This window comes from Athene cunicularia (assembly GCF_003259725.1).
Source record: "Athene cunicularia isolate RWA chromosome 1 unlocalized genomic scaffold, athCun1 chr1_part2, whole genome shotgun sequence".
Taxonomy (NCBI): Eukaryota; Metazoa; Chordata; class Aves; order Strigiformes; family Strigidae; genus Athene; species Athene cunicularia.
In genome coordinates this window covers 56,084,186-56,106,620 of record NW_020799092.1, presented here as the reverse complement: position 1 = coordinate 56,106,620, position 22,435 = coordinate 56,084,186, and the positions used below count along the sequence as shown (strand labels likewise).

At 38.0% G+C, this 22,435-nt stretch overlaps 1 protein-coding gene across 1 annotated transcript in view; it reads right to left on the bottom strand.

Annotated features, from left to right (window-relative positions):
• CFTR (cystic fibrosis transmembrane conductance regulator) overlaps nucleotides 1-22,435 on the bottom strand; it is a 91,544-nt gene that overhangs the window by 42,617 nt on the left and 26,492 nt on the right. The window contains exons 8-13 of the mRNA XM_026867912.1: nucleotides 20,294-20,540; nucleotides 17,931-18,023; nucleotides 17,257-17,439; nucleotides 14,444-14,635; nucleotides 3,213-3,307; nucleotides 509-595 (exon numbers count right to left, since the gene is read on the bottom strand). Of these exons, the coding sequence (XP_026723713.1) occupies nucleotides 509-595; nucleotides 3,213-3,307; nucleotides 14,444-14,635; nucleotides 17,257-17,439; nucleotides 17,931-18,023; nucleotides 20,294-20,540 (897 nt within the window). The remainder of the gene's footprint in view (nucleotides 1-508; nucleotides 596-3,212; nucleotides 3,308-14,443; nucleotides 14,636-17,256; nucleotides 17,440-17,930; nucleotides 18,024-20,293; nucleotides 20,541-22,435) is intronic.

Genomic DNA, 22,435 nt, shown 5'->3' with positions numbered 1-22,435 from the left:
AGCTCGTGGATGGCAGTGTGTGTCCCTACTGTTTTGAGCTACACCATCGTGACAAGTCTGTCTTTGGCTAACTTTCTGACATTCTGTTGGTCAGTGGGCACTTTCAGTTCACAGGTGATTAGAAAAACAATACAAAACATAGCTTTTTGTAAAAATTCATACTTACAAAGCAGGTAAATGTTTTGAAATAAAATCCTTTCTGTCACACAGATACACCAGATATAAAGCCATGCACTCTGGGAGTAATAGATTATAGCAGGCTCAATACATTGAGATGGAAGAAGGAGCAGTAATGCTCACCCATGGCCCAGGCTTGTTCCCAGCACAGTATGCTGTCCTACTGCTAATACAAATGCTCAGTCAGAAGAATCTCTAAAAATAAACATCCTCAGAAGATATAATTTTGATCACCTCAGTAATTTTGTACTGTTAGTACATTTCTGTTCTTGGTTTTATTTTCTGCTGCTTGATAGGATTCTTAAATACAATCTATCAAAACATACAGTACCTTTCAAATATCTCTTTTTCTGTAAAAATGTCTAAATGTCCAAAAGGAGAATCCAGGAGATACAAATCAGCATCCTTGTACACTGCTCTGAACAGAGAAAATGGAAATGACATTAACTTTCACATGACTTATAAATTTACATAAATCAAATTTTAAAAGAGTGCCTTTACAGCTTTGTCTCTAAAACTTGTAATTGATACACTTTTCTACAGCATCGATATGGAGCCGGAGTTCAATGTTAAATGTGCTTATAGGGCACCTTTCAGTAAAGCCTTTCCTTGCTGCAGACCACATTACTAACTAACTCAGTTTTCTATTACTTTCTGTGCAATCAAAGGAAGTTATATAGTTGTCTTTTACACAGGTTACTCTGAAGTTCTGTTTATGGCTTGAATCTGATACTCCCCATCAGTGTACAATGACCATTTAAATACTGTAACTGTAGTGATGCCTGAGGGAATATTACATATATTTAAATAAGTGTGTGAAAAGACTTAGGTGTCAGCACTTGGTCTTAAAAGTTCTTTAAAATAAGCGGTGAGCAAAGTGTATTAGTGAGCCATGATCTTGCAAACATTATCTGAAATGGGACTGTACAGTATTTTGAGTTCAGGACATGAAAAACTATTTGTAGCATTAGGACCTTAAGCTGTACGTGCTTGGACATGTCTCACTTAAACCTAAACCTAGGGTTAAGAGGGGTATTTTTTAAATCAGTTTCAACAGAAGTTCAAAAAGGCCCCTTGCCTTTCTCTGTGAGTATGAAAATCATTATGTGATATGAATCAGAGTATAATTAGTAAAGAAAACTTGGACAGCTGCATTTCAGTACTTTTTAAAGTACTCTAAAAATTAGTTTTAAAATTGTTATGTTAAACAATGTGAAATATTTAACTACCAGGAGAAAAAGCCCTCAGTACTAGTATATTATGTTAATAAACAAAGGAACTTCATTAAAAAAATCCACTGTCACAATGGATTTCGCTGACCATACATTATGATGTAGTGGCTGCACAACAACAAAAGTTTATACTGTTGCTGGCGCTTTCATCAGCAAAAATGTTTGCAGGTTTTTTCCTGGAATAATAGTAGTACTCAAATTATTGCTATAATTTGTACACTGGACTTAGTAGCTATACATGACTGGCTTTAGGGTACTAGCTCAAAGCCAGGGCATGCACTGTTTTTTTCCCTTGATCCTCTGTTTCCCCTGGTTGTAGCTGCAGGCACTGACAGTGCTCTAGAAAGATGGATTCATGCCATGTCCATTTGCTTTTCACGGTGGCTGGTTGATGACACTTCCAGCAGGGATTCTAATTTCACATGACTTTGCACAGAGTACACCAGACACCTGTATGCAGCCAGTCCAAGCAAATAACTTCCTTCTTATCACCAGTGCAGATGGGTACAACCAGAGGATGTAATCCTAAATTTTCTCCTCTAGCATTCTCAGAGCTTCATTTGCAACCCACACTTCAACAGCTGCACACCTTGGAGTTTGCTGAGCTTAGTCTGGAGCCCAAACAAAATGTAAAGCAGATATAGCCACTGTCTTTGGGACAATTAATTGTTTTAAAAATAATAATTACATAGGTCACAATAAATGTATCAGTTCTGTGACCCTCCAGTAAATAGCTGTGACCATCTGAAAAGTGACAGACGTGATTATTAATAGAATCTGCAAAATACTTCACATAAATGTTGCATTTTAAATTAAAATCTACATGGGTTTTGTGAGTTGAGGTTTTTTTGCTCTGAAAGCTTTGCCTGTTCCTCCAGTCCTCTCTTCTCTTACTGCATAAAACAGAACTATCCATATGCCTCTTCCCTCTCACAAATCCAGTAGAAAGATCCACACTGAAAGCCTCTTTATTTTAATGAAAGCATCTTTTAGTCTCATACAGACATGCATATCTTTCATGGGACAGTGAAGATCACTATAATGCAATTTTACTTCTACCCAGTGTTTCTGAGCATGGGAACCAGCACAATTTGCACTTGGCACAGAAATAAATGGGGCCATTTACACATCAGAGCTGTCACTACTGGATTTCTGATGATAGCTAAATCATCATTAGCTATCATTAGCAATGATTCTGCTGAAATACATAGCTAATTTATAAGACAAACACCTATGTTATTGTTCTGTAGATCTTCAAAATTACTTACTAACTTTGACAAGGCCAGACCATTATTCACAGGTACTGACAAACCATTGCTTTCCACTTTTTACAACAGAAGACCAAAACTATTAGCAATGTTTTTTGAAACATGGCATTTTTTCATTTTTGTTACCCACAGAAAAGGAGTATGTCATTATTCAATAAATAAACTGCTTTGTAGAAGTGTCATAGTGTGGAAAGATACTGGAATATTTCTTATTGGTATCTTTGTATGGGTTTCTTTGGTACTTAGAAAGCTACAGTTAAAGGTCTGAAACTCCAAACAGCATCTTGCATCAGGCAGGGAAAGAGTCTTCAGCTAAGCTACAGCATGCATCTGACATTAAACTTTTAAAATTCAATAAATAAATATACATGCATATCATAAACACAATTGCATAGCAAAACTCAGATTTTTAATGGTAAAATTAAGTTCCTGATATACCTGGAGGATATTTATATAGCAGGACTTGGTCCATGTGTATTTAAGTGCTTAGTGCATAACACTTTGCTTATACTTGAAACATTAAAGAGCAAAATACCTTGCTAGTGAAATTCGTGCTCGCTGGCCCCCGCTCAGAATGATTCCACCTTCACCCAGCACTGTATAATCTTTGTCTGGGAACTTAGAAATGTCCTGTTAATAAATTGTTTTTAAGAATCAGAATGTATTTTCCATATCCAAGAAACTCAAGCTACATACTGGATGTAAGCATAGTGTACAACAGCGTACAGACAGGTTAGACAAAAGTTGTAAAAAAAAAAAAAAAAGTCCCACACAGGTTTATTTCTTTCATTTGTTTATGTAATCAGAAATGGTGATAAAAAAAATTAGAATGTTCTATCACAGAGAGCAATCATGAGCTTCAAGACCCCAAGAACAAATATTTGTCTCAATTGCTAGATCTCCATAAAAGCAAGGAATGTACCTTCATACATTAATCCCAGATGTTAACCATTCAAGTTTTCAGTCAAATAAAATGATAAATGCACTTGCTGCTGAAGTTAGGGAGAGCAAGAAGCAGACTCTGGATCTGAGCTCTTCAAATCCCAGAGAAATTTATATTTCAGGAAGGTTCATTGAAAAATGCTTGCACAAAATTCCTAGCCGGGAATGCCAGGAATACTCAAAGTTTGCAAAAGGTTTGGGAGCCAAGTTCCACTGCTTGGCCTGTAAGCTACTTAGAACTCATGACTATGCTAAAAATTAATCTTTAGCCAATGATAAAAATAGAAAATAACATTTCACTCTTGTGAGACAGAAAAAGGAGAAAAGGACATCCTTGTGCCTCACTGGCAGAAGTGGCCAGAAATGTATTTAGTACCAAAATTGAGGATCCATGAAACCACAATAATACATGGAAGTGGAGAAATGGAGAATGGCTTGTGTGCCTGAAGGCTGTGCAGTTTTTCTACTTTAACAGTTACTCTAATAAAAAATATTAATTCTGCCTTCAAGACTTATCTGGCCTACATCCTCAAGCCAATACAGTGACACCACTATCACTGTGATGGTGGTAGCTTCAGGGGACTTTTCCCAGAAACACAGGCTGGATGACCTCCCTGTGCCCCAGGGCACCTAGGTTTTCAGTGGGTACTGGGCCAGGGCACTTTGCCATGACCAAGCGGGAAGCCCCAAGTGTCCCAGAAGCTCCCAGTGCCTGTGCTCCCTACTCAGCAGCACTGGACTGCCACTCTCGATGCCAAGGCATCTGTTACCAGGCAAAATTGGCTCCAGTGTTCTCATGCTTTACAAAGATTTTCCTTTTAGTGCAACTTCTGGGGGAAAAAGATGGTATGAAAAATCCCTCAGAAAGTGAGCTTCTGGGAGCAGGCTTTATGCAGTGCACTGAAAGAGGTAGCCTGTTTGGGGTCTCTCTTTCCCCAGGCAGCCAAGGGGCACACAGGAACTCAGCTGTCTGCATGCATTCTGCAGCACCCACAGAAATCCTGCAGCTTCTGGGAAAAAGACTGGAAGATACGTGAAGCGCTTCCAGGGCAATAGGACCTGGGATTCAAGAGGCTCCCTAGAAGTTTGCATTTCATACAGTCAGATATAACTCAATTTTGATCACCCCTGCTGTGATTTTGTTAATCACTGTCTGTTGGGCAGCCTTTTGGCATTCCAAGCCTCTGAGGTTTTGCAGAATAAATAAATAAATAAAAGTCATTCCAGAGAAATGTTTCCTTCTTCCTTCCCTGTAAATTGCCCTGACCTCAGGAACAGAGTGAACAATGCTGTTCAGCCCTGGATCAGTGACAGATGAAAGGTCCAGCCACTCAAGGGCTAGAAATTGACTGCCTGGTCTGTCAGGAAATGGGAGATTCTCCCAACTCTTTAATTTGATAATAGCATTTACTTCCTGACTTAGAGGATTCTGACCTTAAAATCAAGATGCTCTTAGGTATGGAAAATCTATTGCAGGTGATTTTTAAATTCTTCTCATGTTAACTAGTTATTTCACTCTTGTAAAAGGAAAGCCACACTAGCAAATCCTAATACATAACAGCTCAGGTATTTGCAGAAAGAGGGATGTGAAAACCGGGCCAGCAATATTTTTTAAAGATTTTCTGAACATGGAAAACTGATTTTCTTATAGGTCATGAATTATTTAGAGAGAACATGTGAAATTCTGGCATAAAAGCTTTTCTGGCATTTATTCTGCTCAGACCACTTGTGGTTTCACTATCACAGAATCATCTCGGTTGGAAAAGACCTTGTAGATCATCCAGTCCAATAATTAACCCAATATTGACAGTTCCCAACTACACCAGATCCCTCAGCGCTAAGTCAACCCTACTCTTAAACACCTCCAGGGATGGGGACTCCACCACCTCCCTGGGCAGCCCATTCCAACGCCTAACAACCCGTTCTGTAAAGAAATATTTCCTAATATCCAGTCTAAACCTTCCCTGGCACAACTTGAGGCCATTACCTCTTGTCCTATTGCTTGTTATGCATGTGGGAGTCACGCTATTCATCTATAACTTTGACATTTACCCAATATCTTCACCTGAACATCGGGATTTGCATGGTTAAGTATCTAGATATCTAAGCTGATTTCAGCTGTTTCCCATTTCTACCAGTACTGCTGCCTGTAATGGTGCGGGTGTCATTGCCTTTTCCTGATTCTACTTCTTCCAAAAAAGCTCAGGTAAAGAATGGGCCCAGTATGTCTTCCCCTGCAAACAGGGTAAAATCCTAACCCCACTGAAATGAACTCCAAGGTTCCCATTGTTTTAAATGGTGGTGGGATTTCGTCAGCTATATTTCATTGCAGGTGTGTCAACATGGAATTTTAATCAGACTTTTAATGAGTTCCCCTTCTGCTCTTTTCCACCCTTTACCTCAGGATAATATATGGCATGGAACAGACAAAGAACTTTTCAGGCTGTAATTAGAATAATTAAAAAATGTTTAGTAATTTCTTTCAAAGGCGTAAACAGAGTGATGAAGTCCAATAGACACACAATGCTGTTTGTTGGAACATGCATTACCTATTGTAAAAAAGTACATAGGGCTGGTCCAAATACACCCTTGCTGTCATTTTATGCAGGAAGTGAAATCAAGCCAGGGACAAACCTAATGTAATGATGCTGAATAGCACAAACCCCAGCATATTAATGAGGTAGCCACTGGATTTTCTTTAACATACCTATTTCTAAATGCTTAAGTTGAAAAACCTATTGGTAACTTTTCAGAGAAGAAAACCCCCACAGCTCTCACAGATATTAATTACTTCCATGGGTGCTTCTAATATCAGGAGCTAACCAATCTCAAGGTGCACACCCAAGAAGGCGGCACCCCTTTTAATATCTGTTTGCATTTTTAACAGTGTAAAAGTCATATTCATCAACCTCAGCAGCAAAGCAATGACACTCACAATACCTTTGGGTTTGGTATGGAAAAATATAGCCAAGATGGTAGTTTAAGGTAATTTTTTTTTTCAGGGTGAACAGGAAATATGGTCTCATTATAAAAAAAGGAAACCTCAGAATGCACTTCACAATCCAAGTCTCTTCTGTAGAGATCGTTTGTTATCAAAATAATTTGATTAATCATTTGCAAGAATTAAGATAATAAAACATGACAGAAAAGAGTTTCTGAGAACCATGCCTTCCAGCATATATTTGCTTTATATATCCAAGGCTACTCAAGCAGTTCTAATGATAGAACATACATATTTTACTTAGGGGACCCCTCCTTCTTCCTTAAATATGTCCTTAATGATGTGGGTTTAGATCTTTGCTCTTCTGCCTTCCCTCCAAAAAGGTAAAACAGTCATGAAACTGATGGAACAGAGTAGTGGTCTTGACTCTCTCCATTTCATCTTCACTAACCCTTTCCTCTATTTCACTTCCATTTTTCCTACAGTCTGTTTCTTTACCACCTCTATCACCTTCCTTTTCTTCATTGCCATTAACATTCCCCATGTTTATTTTCAGTTCCCTGAAAATCCACCCATTCACATCATGACCTCCTTCTCACCTACCAAAGTACTTCTTTTTTCAACACTTTGTGTTTTAGAGAAGCTGCCTCTAAATAAACTTTGCAATTCCCTTTCTGTAGTATGGACTATTTGCGATAAATTAAAAGAAAAACACTGAAGCCTTTATTATATGAAATGCCTAGTGAAGCTGAATACAAGTTAAGCAGAAGCAGCATCAAGCATTTCAGGCAGGAGCTGCAATAGTGTTCCAACCTATTTGATAATTTTTCCCTTCAGTCATAAGAGGAAAATTTACTGTTGCCTGCTTTCTCACTTCTGTATTTCCAAGCAATGATATTCAACTTTAATATGCCAACAAGGTAGAAATGGAACAGAAACAAACCTCCAGGTTTGAATTCAGTGATTACAAAAAATCATTAGCTAATTAATTTGAAATGTCATTTTGCAGACAGCATAACTTTCAATTTGTCCTGACTTTCAGAAAATAAATTATCTTGGAGGTAAGACAGATATGAACTAAACTGAAAATTTGAAGTTTTAAAATTTTCAAACCTAGTCTTGTGTTTTAGACTTATACGTACCAGTGAACATTTCTGTCAACTTTTAAAAGATGAAGACTTTCCAGAAATTTTTTATCTCTTGACTCTTGGGTAACAAGTTTGAACATACTCATGTCCTCATTTTCCTGGGCCAGAAGCCAGAAAACTAGATCTCTTTAAAGTATTTCAAATGAGAAATTACTTTTTAGAATTTTATTTTATTTTATTTAGGAAACTCTCTCTGCCTATGAAGCCAAGGCTTTTCAGATTTCAGCTGAACCATTTATGAAGGATTCATGATCCAAAAGCATAAGCTTTGTTTTTGCAAGAGTTTGTGATCATGAGCAGAGTGTCAGGCTCACGCAACACTCACATGAATGCTCACAAAACTCGTTTTCTCTATGGGGAAACATTCCCATGGAACAGATTTTTGAAACTTGAAGTAGTCGGTATGCTGCATGTAGGTAGGTTAAATGCAGGGTAAGGGAATTAAATATGATTCCAGAAGTATCAAGAAGATAGAACAACATCCAATCAGTCCAGAGCCCTGTACCTAAGACAGGGAAAGAGGGGGTGAGAGATGTCTTGACAGAAACAGGTCTTTAACTAAACGATATCTACACAGAACATTGCAGAGGGGCTCTGTTAAACATATTTATTTGATCGCTGATAAACTTCTTGAAGTCAGTGCATTTGCTAGTTTGAGTATATTTTTTTGTCTAATCAAGATGCTTCCCTGCTATAAAGAAACAGTGCCAGCCCATTTATTTCCAGTTACCCCAGGGAACTCACAGCGTCAGCAGCTTCACAGCTGACCTGCCCATGATTTTGGGCCACAGAAAAGAATTGCAGTAGAGGAGTTTTCTCATGCCAGTGGATCATACCAGTGCAAGGTGGAAAAAGTATAAAGCTTTTGGGCCCACGTTTCTAAGATGCAATGGTTTTAGTGGGAGATTTGACATACTATAAGCACTTTCTGCCTGAAAGAGGCATTTATGCTATTTTAGCTGTTACATTACATTAGGACGAGATTAACTTCACCTTGACATGTCTGTTGCTCTCTCCAGCTATGAAGACAGGCTGAGCAACTTGCTGTCACGTAGTTTACACTGTAGACATGTACCTGATTAGGTAACCCAGACACAACTGCAATATCCTCTTGTAGAGAATTACCTACTACAAAGTACTCAGTTCCAGACCTGAACCTTTATTATTCCTCTCTTCCACTCTCTCTGTGGTCTGTCAATATCCCTTGTGAAAAACAGGCACAAAATCAGGGCACAAAGTATTTCTTTCACTGACATGATAACCTCTCAACTCCTACTGATTTAGTTATGTGTCAAAAAGCGCCTCAAACCAACCAACTAACAAAAAACAAACAAACCCCAAACCAGCACAGGTAAAAGGGGCTGGAGCAGTATAGTGGGATGCAAGGATATGTGCTTCTGTTTCAGGGCATCCTTGACATTGCAGGGAATTTGGCAACCAGGGATGGTTACATCCTTTACAAGATGCCCAGCGTGCAGGCACACAAACCAGGCCTTGGCATACTGACTGTCTCTTTCTCTAGTTATTCTTTGTATAGTCTAAATTCTTAGATGAAAATGAATCTCATCTCCTGCACTCCCAGTAAAATCAGCTCAAAAACTACAGGATCTGGCCACAAATTTCTTTAGTGAAATTTCTTTTTATTATTTGATTTCATATGGAAACACTTCCTCTATTTGCATGCCATGTTAAACATTACATTCACGAGCAGCTGGTGGCTCTAAAATCAGAACATGTGTTTACTTTAAGAGGGGTAATCTTTTAAAGGTAGTTTGCCATTATGTGTTTATGGCCTCTTAGGTAACTATTGAAGGATCAAATGAACTAACTAGGTGGAAAAATGTCTGTCTTACATTGCAAAAAATCTAAAAACAGAAGTCATGAAGTATGGTTTCAAAACTAATGAATTACTGCACCTCTCCAAATGGGATACGATGCTTGTTTATTTTTTAACAAGAACAAGTATAATGGGCCTGCTTCTGCAGTCTTGACTAGAGGAACGCATTCTGTTAGGATAACTTTGTTCAGTGTTAACAGTATTAAGACATGAAGATTCTTGTTTCAACTGTCCAAATGTTTTACCTTTTTAACTTAGCAAGTGCTAAAACCAAACAGAAATCCCACACCCTGTGTCTAGTAAGCTATTAATACTGATTTTTCAGCCTAAAAATCAAGCCACGTTCCTTCCCCATTTTTCATTACATCCGTAATAAGGATTTTGCAAACCCAATCGGCTACTCCTATAAATTCCCATTTATATTCATGTTATTCCTGTCAAGACCTTAATACAACCCTTCAATCTCCAGGGAAGTTACACTTGTGGAATTACTTCGAGTTTAGTAGCATGTTTCCACAGACATATAAACTCATCCAGTTCACATCTCTCAGTCGATTTTGCTATTGAGCACTGAGAATAAAAATCAATTAATTATGGAGGATGGTTTCTCACTGTTAGATTTGTTCACTAGCACTTAATTTGATGTGCTAGGCAGAAGTTCACCTTCTCTTGTTAACTGTTTTTTATGATGAATGCAATGAAAAGTACTTGATAAAAATGGTAAAACACCTTGTCAAAAAAAAGAAAAGAAAAAAAAAAGCAGCATAAACCAAGACAGCACCAGTTAATCTTATCTTACTTTTCCAGTATCTTTAAGATTGCCTATGGAGACTGTCTTTAGGAAATGAGTTCAGAATCTGTACCAATTACAGCTTGGCTTCTCTCTATCACAGCATGCTAATACAAGATTTTAAGGTTAACAGATTTGTGATAATACCCGCACACTCAAAATTAAACCAATTTATTTCAAAAAAAGCTTCCACATAGAGGACAAATGGTAAGGACTACTGATCTGTGCTGGAATAGTTTGATCTAGAAGTTGAAAGGCTTCACTTCCATATCTGCAAACTGGGACCTTTATTTTAGAAGACAGGTTAAATTAGGTATTCACCTCGCTTGTTAAAATATTTGCTATTTCTCAAGTAAAGGAAAAAGAGGAAGAAGTCAGTGGAGAAGGAACAAGCAGTTCTTCTCCTATGCCTTTTTGTAAAACTTTTTTACTGTGATGTTTCACAGAATGTATCATATAATTTAAGTGTATTGGCATTCCCTTGAGTTCAAGGACAAGGGCAATGTCTACACAGCACTTGTATCTTACTGCAGTCATGTTTAGTTTGTGCTGGGCTTTCAGAAATAACTTTTGCCAGAAAGGCTGTTTCTGTAGGATATCAAGAACACTAAGGTAGCTCTTAATCACCTCAGCTCTTAATCATCCCTTTATCTCAACTTCAAAGCAGTTTTTCTTTTGTTCTATCACCTTCCACTGTTGTTCTCTTAACCTCTGCCCATTTCCAAACTCCAGTAATTAGAACAACATTGTAAAACATGATTTTACCTCCCCTGATGCCCTGCTTGTCCTCAAAGGAAAAATGTAATCAAGAAATGTAATTATAATCAAGTTCTGATTCATTTTGCATATAAAGTAGACTATACTACCATAAAAACACACATATAAACTTTACAAACAGAAGTTTTAAAAGTACCTTAGGCATGCTTTTCCTGATGCACAGAGATGCATTTGAAAACCCTGCTCACACTTCTTCAGTATTACATATTTATACAGGGACATCCTGAAATTATGACAAGCAGCGGTACTTAGACCTAACAAACTTCCCTCACTGAGCCTTCAACACACAACTGTCTTTCGTTGTGGATCCTTTCAACAACTCAGATCTCATACACTTGCACAGAATTGCACTGTGGTGTTCCTTGCCCTTGGTATCACCACATGCCACAGGCTACAGAGCAGAGCCATGAAGACGAAGGACCATGAATGAAACGTATGACACTATACTTCTGCCACATGTGTGCCATCAAATGGGACTACACTCAAAGAAGCACCATTAAAACACATGCTTCCCATACACAGACTCACAAAACAGTATCTACTGTATGACATGATTCACTGCATCTGACCATTCATCAGTCACACACCTATGTGCTGGGCACTGAGTGAGACAACAGCTATGTTATGCTTGAGTAAAAAGAATACTTGAGAGACATGTACACACTAACTGAGCCTGTAAACTCAGGCACAGACCGAGGTCCTAATGTATTATTCAGTACACAAACACACTTTGTCAAACTATCCTGACAGAGTATTTATAAGGGATGAAGTTCTCCAACATATCATAATCATTTACTTTTTAATCTTCATCTTCTGTTTCATGGTTCGACATCATAAGCAAGTATACTGGCACAACTGGAGGGTAGGTGAACTGCAGTAAGGCAACAAGAATAAGAAGCTGAAAGCAGAAATCTCTTAAGCTGAGTATACAAGTCAAGGAAGTACAACATGCAGCTACCTAAACTTTCTGGACAAAAATATGTCCCATTTTAGTGTTCTAAAGATTCTAATCAAACAACAAAAGGAGGATTAGGGAAAATCTCCCTCCTTTATTGGATGCAGAGGGAAACATGGTAACTAAGGATGAGGAAAAGGCTGAGGTGCTCAATGCCTACTTTGCCTCAGTCTTTAGCAGTGGAACTGGCTGTTCCCTGAACACCCAGCCTCACTAGCTAGGAGATGGGCAGGGGAAGGAAAGTGAGGTCATGACAATTAAAGAGGTGCTCAGAGACCTGCTACACCACTTGGATGCACAAAAGTCTGTGGGACCGGATTGGTTACAAAATTTTCATGCATCCCGAATTATTTAAGTTACACTAGCTTAATATCATTTTCATATCTCCATAGATCTAAAACAAAGTGCAGAGCACCTTGTATGAAGTCACCCAGCTTCAGTGTGCTGTTCTGCTGACAGACAACAACAGGCTATTCACTGTGTGTCAGGAAGCCCTGAAGTAGATGGTATGATGTGACCCACACAGAGTAACCGGCAGTACTTTATTGGCACTACTTGACCCAGTGGGTCAAAGAAGATGGCTTTGTATTCCAAAAAAGTTTTTGTGAGCATGGAACTTGGAAGTAAATCTCAGCCACTGTTAAGAGCTGTATGTTAACTGACTTACAGCATATGTGCAATAAGGAAATAAAGTCGTTTTTATCACCGATCCTTGGTTCACCTTGAAGAACCCATATAAGAACTAGACTCAGCAATAGGCCTACATTCAGGTGGACTATATAACTACCTAGTTGCAGAGGAGGGGACTAAGTGAACTCCCATAGGCAAAAACCCTCAGGTACCTTTCCTTTTTGGAGAATGAGAACACACACCACCCCAATTCAAAAAAGCACTAACCCTTGTCATAATTAAACCTCTAAAAGGTCACATCAGGCAATAAACAGGGAATTAATATTTTAAATCCATACCTCAATCTCCCATGCTAAGTCCTGTTTGGTAACTAAGATGTGAAAGCTAACAAGACTAGAAAGCAGCATAATAATAGCAACAAGGTAATGTATTTGGCTTCCTTCCAGACCATTCTGCCTTCTCTTCAGGCCAGCCCAATTTATTCAGCTTCAGTCAGAAGAAAATATCCTTGTAAGTATCAAACTTGATCTCAAATAATGAGCCCTGCTAGGAGGTGAAGCATATCATCCTACAAAGAGCTGCACCAACACAGATCAAAGCTGGCTTGACTGAACCTGTTTGGAGAACAAAGGAGCTGCAGCCTACCAAGACACCAATCCATCCCACAAACACTGAAACACTGAGCTGTCCTGCCGACACTGAGACAGTGAGCTATCCCAACAACACTGAGCCACCAAGCCATCCCACCAACACCAAGACACTGAGCCACCACCTTCTGCTCTAGGACAGACCTGGACAAGGCCAAGGGCAAGGACAGTTTTGAACTGCTTGAAGCAGTTGTTTCATGGAGCTTTTGCATTAACTACAACTTATAACTACAACTTTTATGACCGGGGTTAAGGACTACTCTTTTCAGAAAGCCTGACGCAAAAGCTGTTAGTTGACCTGTCTTCAGAAGCTTTCAAAGACTTCCAGCAAACCACAATCCAAATACAAGCTGAAATGGCCATAAACATAAGAAAAGATTATTTTATCACTTAACTATATCCTGGTCTGAGATAAAGGGCAGTAACCTCATCTTATTTTTAAACAGACTGACTATTGTTTTCTTGCTTGACTGTCACTAAAGGAAAATACGTTTCAGTGTGTGGCCTAAAGACAGATCCTATTCAGAACAGCTAAATATTTATTGTTTTCATCTACATGTTACAGACAAAATGCCTGATCTTAAGGTATAGCAATAAGGGTGGAAAGGTCTAAAACGCTGTCTTCTTTTGTAATGTGAAAAGATATCTTTTCCTATGCTACCCTCTGCCAACATCAAACACACACAAAGACATTTCTACATCATTGTACTAATTGTGGGCTACCTGTCACATAAAGATCAATCTTCCAGTAATTTCCAGTATGAGAATTTTCAATGTACACACAGAAAAATCCAACTTTTCCTCTAAATAATTCAGGTTTCTGGAGCAGAGTTCTAATTATTCCTGGAGACATTTTTGAAGTGCAAAAGAAAGGAGGAGAACAGGTTGATTTCCAAGATTGTAAGGAATAGCTTCTTTATGGGGAAGAAAAGTGAAAAAAAATTTGCAGGAATACTTTTTACATAATTTCTTTAACATTGATATGTTTACCCAGGTTTTTAATTAGCAAGGAAGACTGAGAAGGCAGACACCTTATAATATTTGAGACAGCTTAGTTAGCTCCTGGGGTCACAGGTCTTAAGAGTCCTAGATCACTGACCTCTTCTAGCTGGCAGGCTTTGATGACACTCTTGTATCGGTATTCATCATAGGATACACCAAAAACTATGTTTTCTTTTATTGTTCCAGGCATGATCCAGGAGACTTGAGGTGAAAAGGATATCCTCCCACTATGTTTTATTTTACCCTGTGAAGGCTCCAATTCTCCCATTATCAACATCAGAAGAGAAGTCTGAAAAATCATTAACACTTGGTTAGTATATGAGAGAGCTATACAACCATAAGAAATACTGAACAGAGAGTCACTCTGCTAAATCACTTAAATGGTACATTTGTCTTGTAAAAGGTGTCCCTACAAGTACTGTTCTAGTGTAAGCTGCAAGTACTGGAGATTTTCATGATACATATAGTTCCGAAAGGCCTCTGAAATGAGGAAAACTTCATTCTGTGAATGATAAAAATTGTGTGAGATATCTTGTGAAAAAGGCATGCTGCTGCAAAAGTATGTGTTATTAAACTTCCAGTAATTTTACAAGGTAAAAATCCAAGTATCTGTAAGACACATAGAGACATAAGGTATTAGTATTTATAGAGATTGTTATTTCATTTTAACATTATCAGTGACAATTTTGTTTGTTCTTTGTACAACAGAATTCATGTTTACAATTTTGCTAGTGTTTCTAAGCCTTTTATCTGTATTGCCTTGAAAAATGCAATTTCTTTGTGTATGTGTATACAACTACTCACAAACTGCTCAGTGTGATCTGAATTTTCCTCTGTAACTGTTAGCTCATTTACGTGATACATGACCTAAGTATATTTACTATTTCCCTTCATAAAAGAATTGATTGCAATTTCAGTACTGACATGTTATAATTTCAGAGTTAATCAGTAGCTTGTAGTAACCTTGTCACACATCACTGGCTACTAGATCAAAGAATAGAATTGAGAAATACAAGGAAAAATATGTTACAGAGCCATTCCAGTGGTGTTCTTATCATTAATAAACAGTCAACAAAGTTGGGACGTAACAGCCAAAGATCTAAAAATCTGTCTCAGTTTCATGCTGTCAAGCCCAGAAATCCTTTGACAAGTTATACAATATGCAGGGGGAGTCTCACGAGATTCTTTCCACTGTACCAGAATCTGACTTTTCAAAAATGCTGAGTAAGAAATTTCTGAACTTTCAAAGGACAGGCACTTAGTATGTTTTGCATTTGCTGGATGTTAAACTACTGCATGTTGTGCCATATAACACAAATGGAAGAAAAAAACCTAATCTGACCCTAACTAATATTGAAGCAGTATTAAAAAGCTGATGTCAGGCTTACAGATAACATAAGTGTGCAGTCTGTTTCACATGCCTGACAAATCCTGGAATATACAGTAACAGCCTCAAGCAACATGAAGGAAACCTTAAATTAAGAGGGCGTAAGGGAAGGAGAAATTTATTTGGGGGATGTGGGGAGTGTGAGGGGGGTGTAAACCTTATTTTTTGTAAATTTCAGTTAATGTTATAAGCTTTTATCTTTATTGCCTTGAAAAGTCCAAATTAGTTGTATGTATATACTCACATAAACTGCACAGTGTAACATGAATTTTTCTCAGTTTCCTTAGTAGCTGAATAAAGGAGATATACATACATCCTTCAGCACTTTCTAGTTGACATTTTTGTATTACAAGTATCAGCTTTAGTGATAGCCATCGGAGATTATCAGCAACATAGGAATTCTGTTAATTCAGAAGTACTACACTAAAATGCATGTCAACATATCATCTTGAGGGCAACATCATGGCCTTAGTTCCTTGTTCTTTCCTACTGGTATCATTACTGAAAAATAATACAGAAGCCTTGACCATATTGAATTTGATGGGTCCTTTGCTATTGTCTCCAACAGACCAAAGATTTTACCCCATGCAAGTAAAAGAAATCATGAGTACGTTCACCAATAATTTCTAAAACAGGAAAAGTCGCCAAATGCATAATGAATGTTGGACTTTCACATCTCAGAAAAAACAGTGAGCATGAAAGACTCATCTAATTACTTGCTATTCAAAGTGAATGAGTATCATACTTCAACTCATTTTGTATTAATGAGGTTAATCAGGTGTGTTATCTGCAAACTAAATGTTTTGATAACATTTTGGGGTTCTAAAATGATGATTAATCTAAAGCAAAATTTTCTCAGAAAACCACCAGTTCCAACAGCACATCCCCAGGCTTTCACATGGCACTCAGGGAGCCTGTCTGAGAGAGGCACTATAGGAGCCAGAGCACAAGTGACCAGGTATACCACATGTCCAGGGCATGCATCGTAGTTACCTGGCTAATCCATGTCAGGTTTATCAGGTTACTGGAAATCTTGTGTTCAAATTTTTCCTAAAAATGTTAGCACAGCAGGAGAAGAAAAAAAAAAAAAAAGCCTGCTTTCTAGCACGCTGAACCATTTGGATATGTTCTCCAGTTTATTCTTCTAAAGGCAGGGAGATTCTCATCATGAGCATTAACTTTAGGTTTCAGTCTGCATTATTCCTGCAAATCTCCTTTTACTTCCTATGAAAAAACGGTTTTGTCATTTCAATTGCTACTTCCTTATTAAGTCTGTATCCTTGTATTTACAAAAAATACCCAGCAAAGTCTTTCTCGTATTTACCACAGAGTAAAACTTCAAATAACTATTGGCCACTTTACCGAAACTTACAGTTTATCCATACTTTTCCCTGCAGCCATGATTTTTACAGCGAGCACAGGATAGCAAGAATACAGTAATGATACAGTTAACAATACAGATAAGACAATATTATTGCTTAATATTATTAGGAGTTTTGTTGAAACAACAGAAATAGGAATACCTTGCCTGCTCCAGTAGATCCAGAAACAGCTAATAACTGTCCCTTCTCAATCTTGAAATTTATATCCTGAAGAACAGGAGAGGCATGAAGGGGAAAATTACTGAAGAAGAGATTATTGTCAGTGTTAGGAGCTTTGCTGTTGTCGTCTTCCTGGTTTGCTTTTATAAACAGCTCTCCAATTCCCTGCAATGTACACAGATGTGTATTTATATGTATATAAAAAATAAATAAAACATGCATATGGAGACATGTATATCATACTATGGACTTACGAAAACATATGAACTTAATTTTTTAATGTTACTTTTCCTATCTATAATATATTCATTATATCCTTAAATATATTGATCCTAAATTTGTGGACACAAACAAAACTTGCCCGTTATAAAACTGATTTCCAATGTTTATACATGTCACAGCCTGATTCTGTTTTTAGGCTGACTTAAATTAGAAGTAACTACTTATTACAGGCCTTAACACTTATTATAAGGTCTCTTCCAAAGTCTCTCAACCGTGGATAATTTGATATCATGCATTAATTACTTTCAATATATTCCTTACCTGCTGATAGCTGAAGCCAATTAAAATGAAGGAGTGTAAGCTGCTCTTTATAGCAAATATTGGTAAAAAAGATACACTCTGTATTTTAATTTAGTTTGGGTAAAATTACTAACCTCATCCCAAAAAGCTGTTACTTTGTCCAGCTCAACCCCAGTGGTTGTCAGATTATACTCCAGGGCTTTATATTCTTTTTTCAGCAAGAAATCCTAGAAACACCATGAAAGCAGAGGAGAGGAAGAAACAGTAAGGGACGGTTGTACACACAAAGCAGTACCTACTTGCCAACAGTGAGCACTATTTCTGATAGTGGTATTGCATTGTAGGGTCTTAGAGAGAGGCATAAATATAGTTTATACATATTTCAGATACAGAATGAAACTACCCATTTTTTTACTGCTAGTGAGAACATAACCATAAATGTATTCAGTTCTGGTTTAGAAAGAGTATCAAAACTTGGCATTTCCTTTGCTTTCAGGACTTGTATCAGGCAGCATCACTCCTCCAACCTTAATCCTTTTCAAAAAAAGCCTTGGGTTTGTAGTAGGGTGTGGAAGGTTGCATTCTGGTAAACAGTGAAACAAAGCAGCTATGTGCTACTATTGCTCTATACCAAAACTGCAAGAGTTTGAGAGAGTTAGAATGATGTCTCTAACAACAAAAATAGTAGAGAATGATCATAGCCAGTGCAGCACTGAAGTATTGTCATTTCAAATGATGCAAGTCAGCAACCTGACACATGTGTTACTTTCTGGGATAATGTTAGAAAAAAAGAGTAAGCTTATGCTAATGTAGGAAAGATAACTTCTCTATTCCATTATTTTGTTAAGGTTATGCAGTCTGTATGTACCATCTCCTTTGAATTGTCTTTTTAATTTATATGAAACCAAGTAGGTCTATGTGAGCAATACAGTAGACAAACTAAGCAGACACTGGGCAAAATCAGTTCTCTACAGTAAAGTTGAAAATTTCCCAAGTAGAAAAAGCAGAAGGAAAAGAGCAGATGATTGAAAGGGCAGGAACTTAAAAACTGTAAGGCAAAACATACAGAGTTTATGCAAAAAAAAGGAAATAATAGCTAGGCTTTCTTTCATAACAAAGGCAATGGGGTCATCCAGTGAAGTTGCTGGAGCAGTGATAGAGAAAGCACACTGATCCTGAAACATTTCATGGTCTAGAAAACATGGGTCTAGCTACAGGGAAAATACAATAACACAGGAGACATATCTGGCCCAGTGACCTCTCTAAACTGATAAGGAGATTAATCAGAGAAATGTATGAGTAGTTTATTATTTGTGTTTATGCTTCTTGTGACAAGTAAAAGGCATCAGTGTTCTGGGATTCTGTGCAGTCTGTCTCTGGGGTCTATACTGAATCTGCCACAAAGGGATGATTATAGATTCCCGAGCACCCACAGAGCTAATATCCCCAAAGACTAGTGTTTGGTAAAGTGAGGGCACAACAACAACTGGGCTTGCCAGTTCTGTGATAGGGCACTGGATATACACTTCTAGGAAAAAGGAGAGACAGGAGACCTCCACCAATGCCTAGGGAATCTGAGACCACAAAGACTGCATAAATTGGAACCCAACAAGGCAGCCTTCTGAATGTTGAATAGAAAGGTTTATGGCTAGATTTCTCGAATTTTCTGCCCAGTTTAAAATCATAAAAATCCAGTACCTGCTATTCTATATTAAGGTTCAGATTTCTGATTAAGATCTTTAAGTTCCATATTAGGTATTTTTATCACACTAAAAATAATATAAACTATGTTTTAACAAACAAACAAAAAAAGTAGAAAAAAGAAAAAGCCTAAGATTTCAGCCTGAAATAGAATAAGAACTCTTTTCCTGAGGAGTGATATCAAAACAGCAGATAAAACAGACAGAGTTAATGAGAATTCAGCCTGATTTGACTCTGCAGATAAGCCTCTCACGCTGGTATATGAGCAATTGATCTCAGTAGGTAAGATAGGTAATCATTATTTGACCAGTACCTTAATTATGTTTACTACTCATAATGAATGAGATGCACATTTGCATAAGATGCACAATCTCCTGCTGTTCTGGCCACTAATAGCTAGAAAAACAGAAGATCTGTGACTGGAAGCTGTGCTATATAAAACATGTACTAATTTTGTACTTCCTTTTCTGAAGGAAAAACATTTCTTAAGCATCACAATTCATGATATATTTTTATTAAGTTCTTTATTCTGCAATGAGAATAAATAACTAAATGCCACTGTTTCAAAAAAAGCAGCATGCAGGTAGCCTGAGACTCCTGTGGTTATGCTGCCTGGGGAACCATATAACAATATCAAGATTTATAATGACATTTCATGGTGTGTAGTCAAAGCAACATATAGTATATTCGGAAAGTCTGCATAAATGCTGTGCGCTTTTGTTGATCAACTGACAAGATAACATGCTATAAAGAATTAGCTTACGTACTTGGGAAGATTTTAGTGTATGTACCCTACCTGTATTTTGTTTATTGCTCCAATGGAGTCATACCAGGTCTGTACAGACCCAGGAAACTGCCTGGTCACTGTCATTCGAAGAACAATGCAGAAGGAAATGGTGGTAAATATTTTTCGGAGAATAATTCCTTTAATCACGGCATATGGAAGCACAGCTAAAAACACCACAAAAAAGCCTGAAAAGAAGAAAGCTGAGCTGTTGAAATATCTCACATAAGCAGCTTTTCGGGTAAGCTTCAGTTCAGTTCTGTTATAAAAAGAAATAGAAATAATTAGTATAGGATTCCACAGTTTACATCTTAAAAATATTTTGCATGGAACTGTTGGTAAAAGAAATCACTCAGAGGCTCATTCATCATTCTTATTTTCTAGCATTGCAGCTAAAAAGCAAGATTCGAAACAGATTTTGGACCTAAAAAATAATTGGACCCCATTTTTGGCACGCATGTCCAGAGATGTCTGAGAAAATAACAATGATCTATGTCATGATTTAAATACTTCATAAACCACAAGCCTCTACAATTCCTGGCTCAACCATCTTTAAGCATCTAATGCTGTGGTACATGATACACTCCCAGAATCATCATCCCATACTCATCTGATCATCTATTAGATACATAACCCCCCTAGAAATAAGATACTTTGAAATGCCAGATTTGCTATACGTGACCATAAAAAACTAAGAACAATCCACAATATGATTATAGTGTCATCTCCTTTTGCAGAGCTACTAACAGTTTCACCCATGAAGAAAGGTATCAGTTAACCTCAGCTTGAAGAGGTGGAAGGCAGGGAGTCTGCCCTCCACCTTCCTTGCCCCATAGAAGCTCAGTCTATGGAGTAGCTTACTGACTGCTGTGCAGTCAGGAATGCAAAAGGTAATTAATCTTGGCTGCTTCCACAATGTCTGTGCATCTTAGAGCAAGCTATTAAATAAAAAGAGACATAATTCAGGAAGCGTAATTCATTTTCTCAGTTGATAGCACTAACTCACGTAATTCATTTTCTGAGTTGATAGCTCCAACTCACACTGCTGAAGCTTTCTACTGACTGCTCTCATGTTGACCCTGTTCACTTCACATTCCTCGGGTGCCCCATAGCTCAGCTTTGACTGAACAGAGGCACCTCTGCTGCAGTGAAAGAGCAAATGCTCTGCTGCAAGAGAAATTAACTGGGGCTAAAGATGGAGCTAGACCCCAAGGTGCCCATTCAGTGGGTGAGTGCTCTAACCACTAAGACACTGCAGAAATTCACAGTCACATTGGTGACAGTAATACCTTGTGTTGCAAGGCTGAGTATCATAGCCTCTGTGTGTCCTGGTATTGGGCCAGGGTCTGCACGTAAAATCCATCCAGGATTTTGGAGCTACTTTTGTTAGCCAAAGCGTTCTTAAAAGTCCCTGACAAAAAATCTGAGCTCAGCCAGTTCTGGAGCAGGGTGCCTAGCACTTCTTGTTAAGTCTGTATTTCACAAGAGAGGCTTGAAGAAAGTAGCCAGGCATGCAGACCACCACCACGGTAGTAGTCACTGCGCTGGAGAAAGGGCTTTGTAAGTCCCTCCAGAGCTTCTGTGAGACTGTGGGTGGCAGCACTGAATAGGAATAACAAAGATTTTGGGGCTTGGTGCTCATCCAGTCCCACACAGATGACTGGGTAGAGCTATCAAAAAGCCCCCCAGTGCTGAAGCACACAGCCACTACTCTGAAGAGGGAGAATGAAAGCACTAAACCTTTTCAGTATGCTCCCAAGTACCAGCCACAAGCAAAAATTTTCCAGAGGTGAGTCTCTGATACAGGCTTGAGAGCTCTGTAAATTAAGCATTTATTAAGCAAGACAGGTCTTGCTGATGGGCACTTGGAGAGAGAGAAAAGGCACACTATGAGCCTCATGCATGTATAGAGTGCAGACTAGTTTATGCTTATTTTTGAAGTGATGCTGCAGGAGTCAGTACAAATACATGAGCTTGAGATACTTTGCCTTATGTAAAAGTGTATCTACCACTGACAAAGTACAGACATTCCAACCTTGGACTTCACCTTCTCCAGTGCTATGCTATGGTTCAAGAGAACAGTTTGATGTTGTGTTTTTTTAATTCTCTGAATAGATTGCATAGCCAAGAGGAGTCCAGGTATGTTTATTAAAA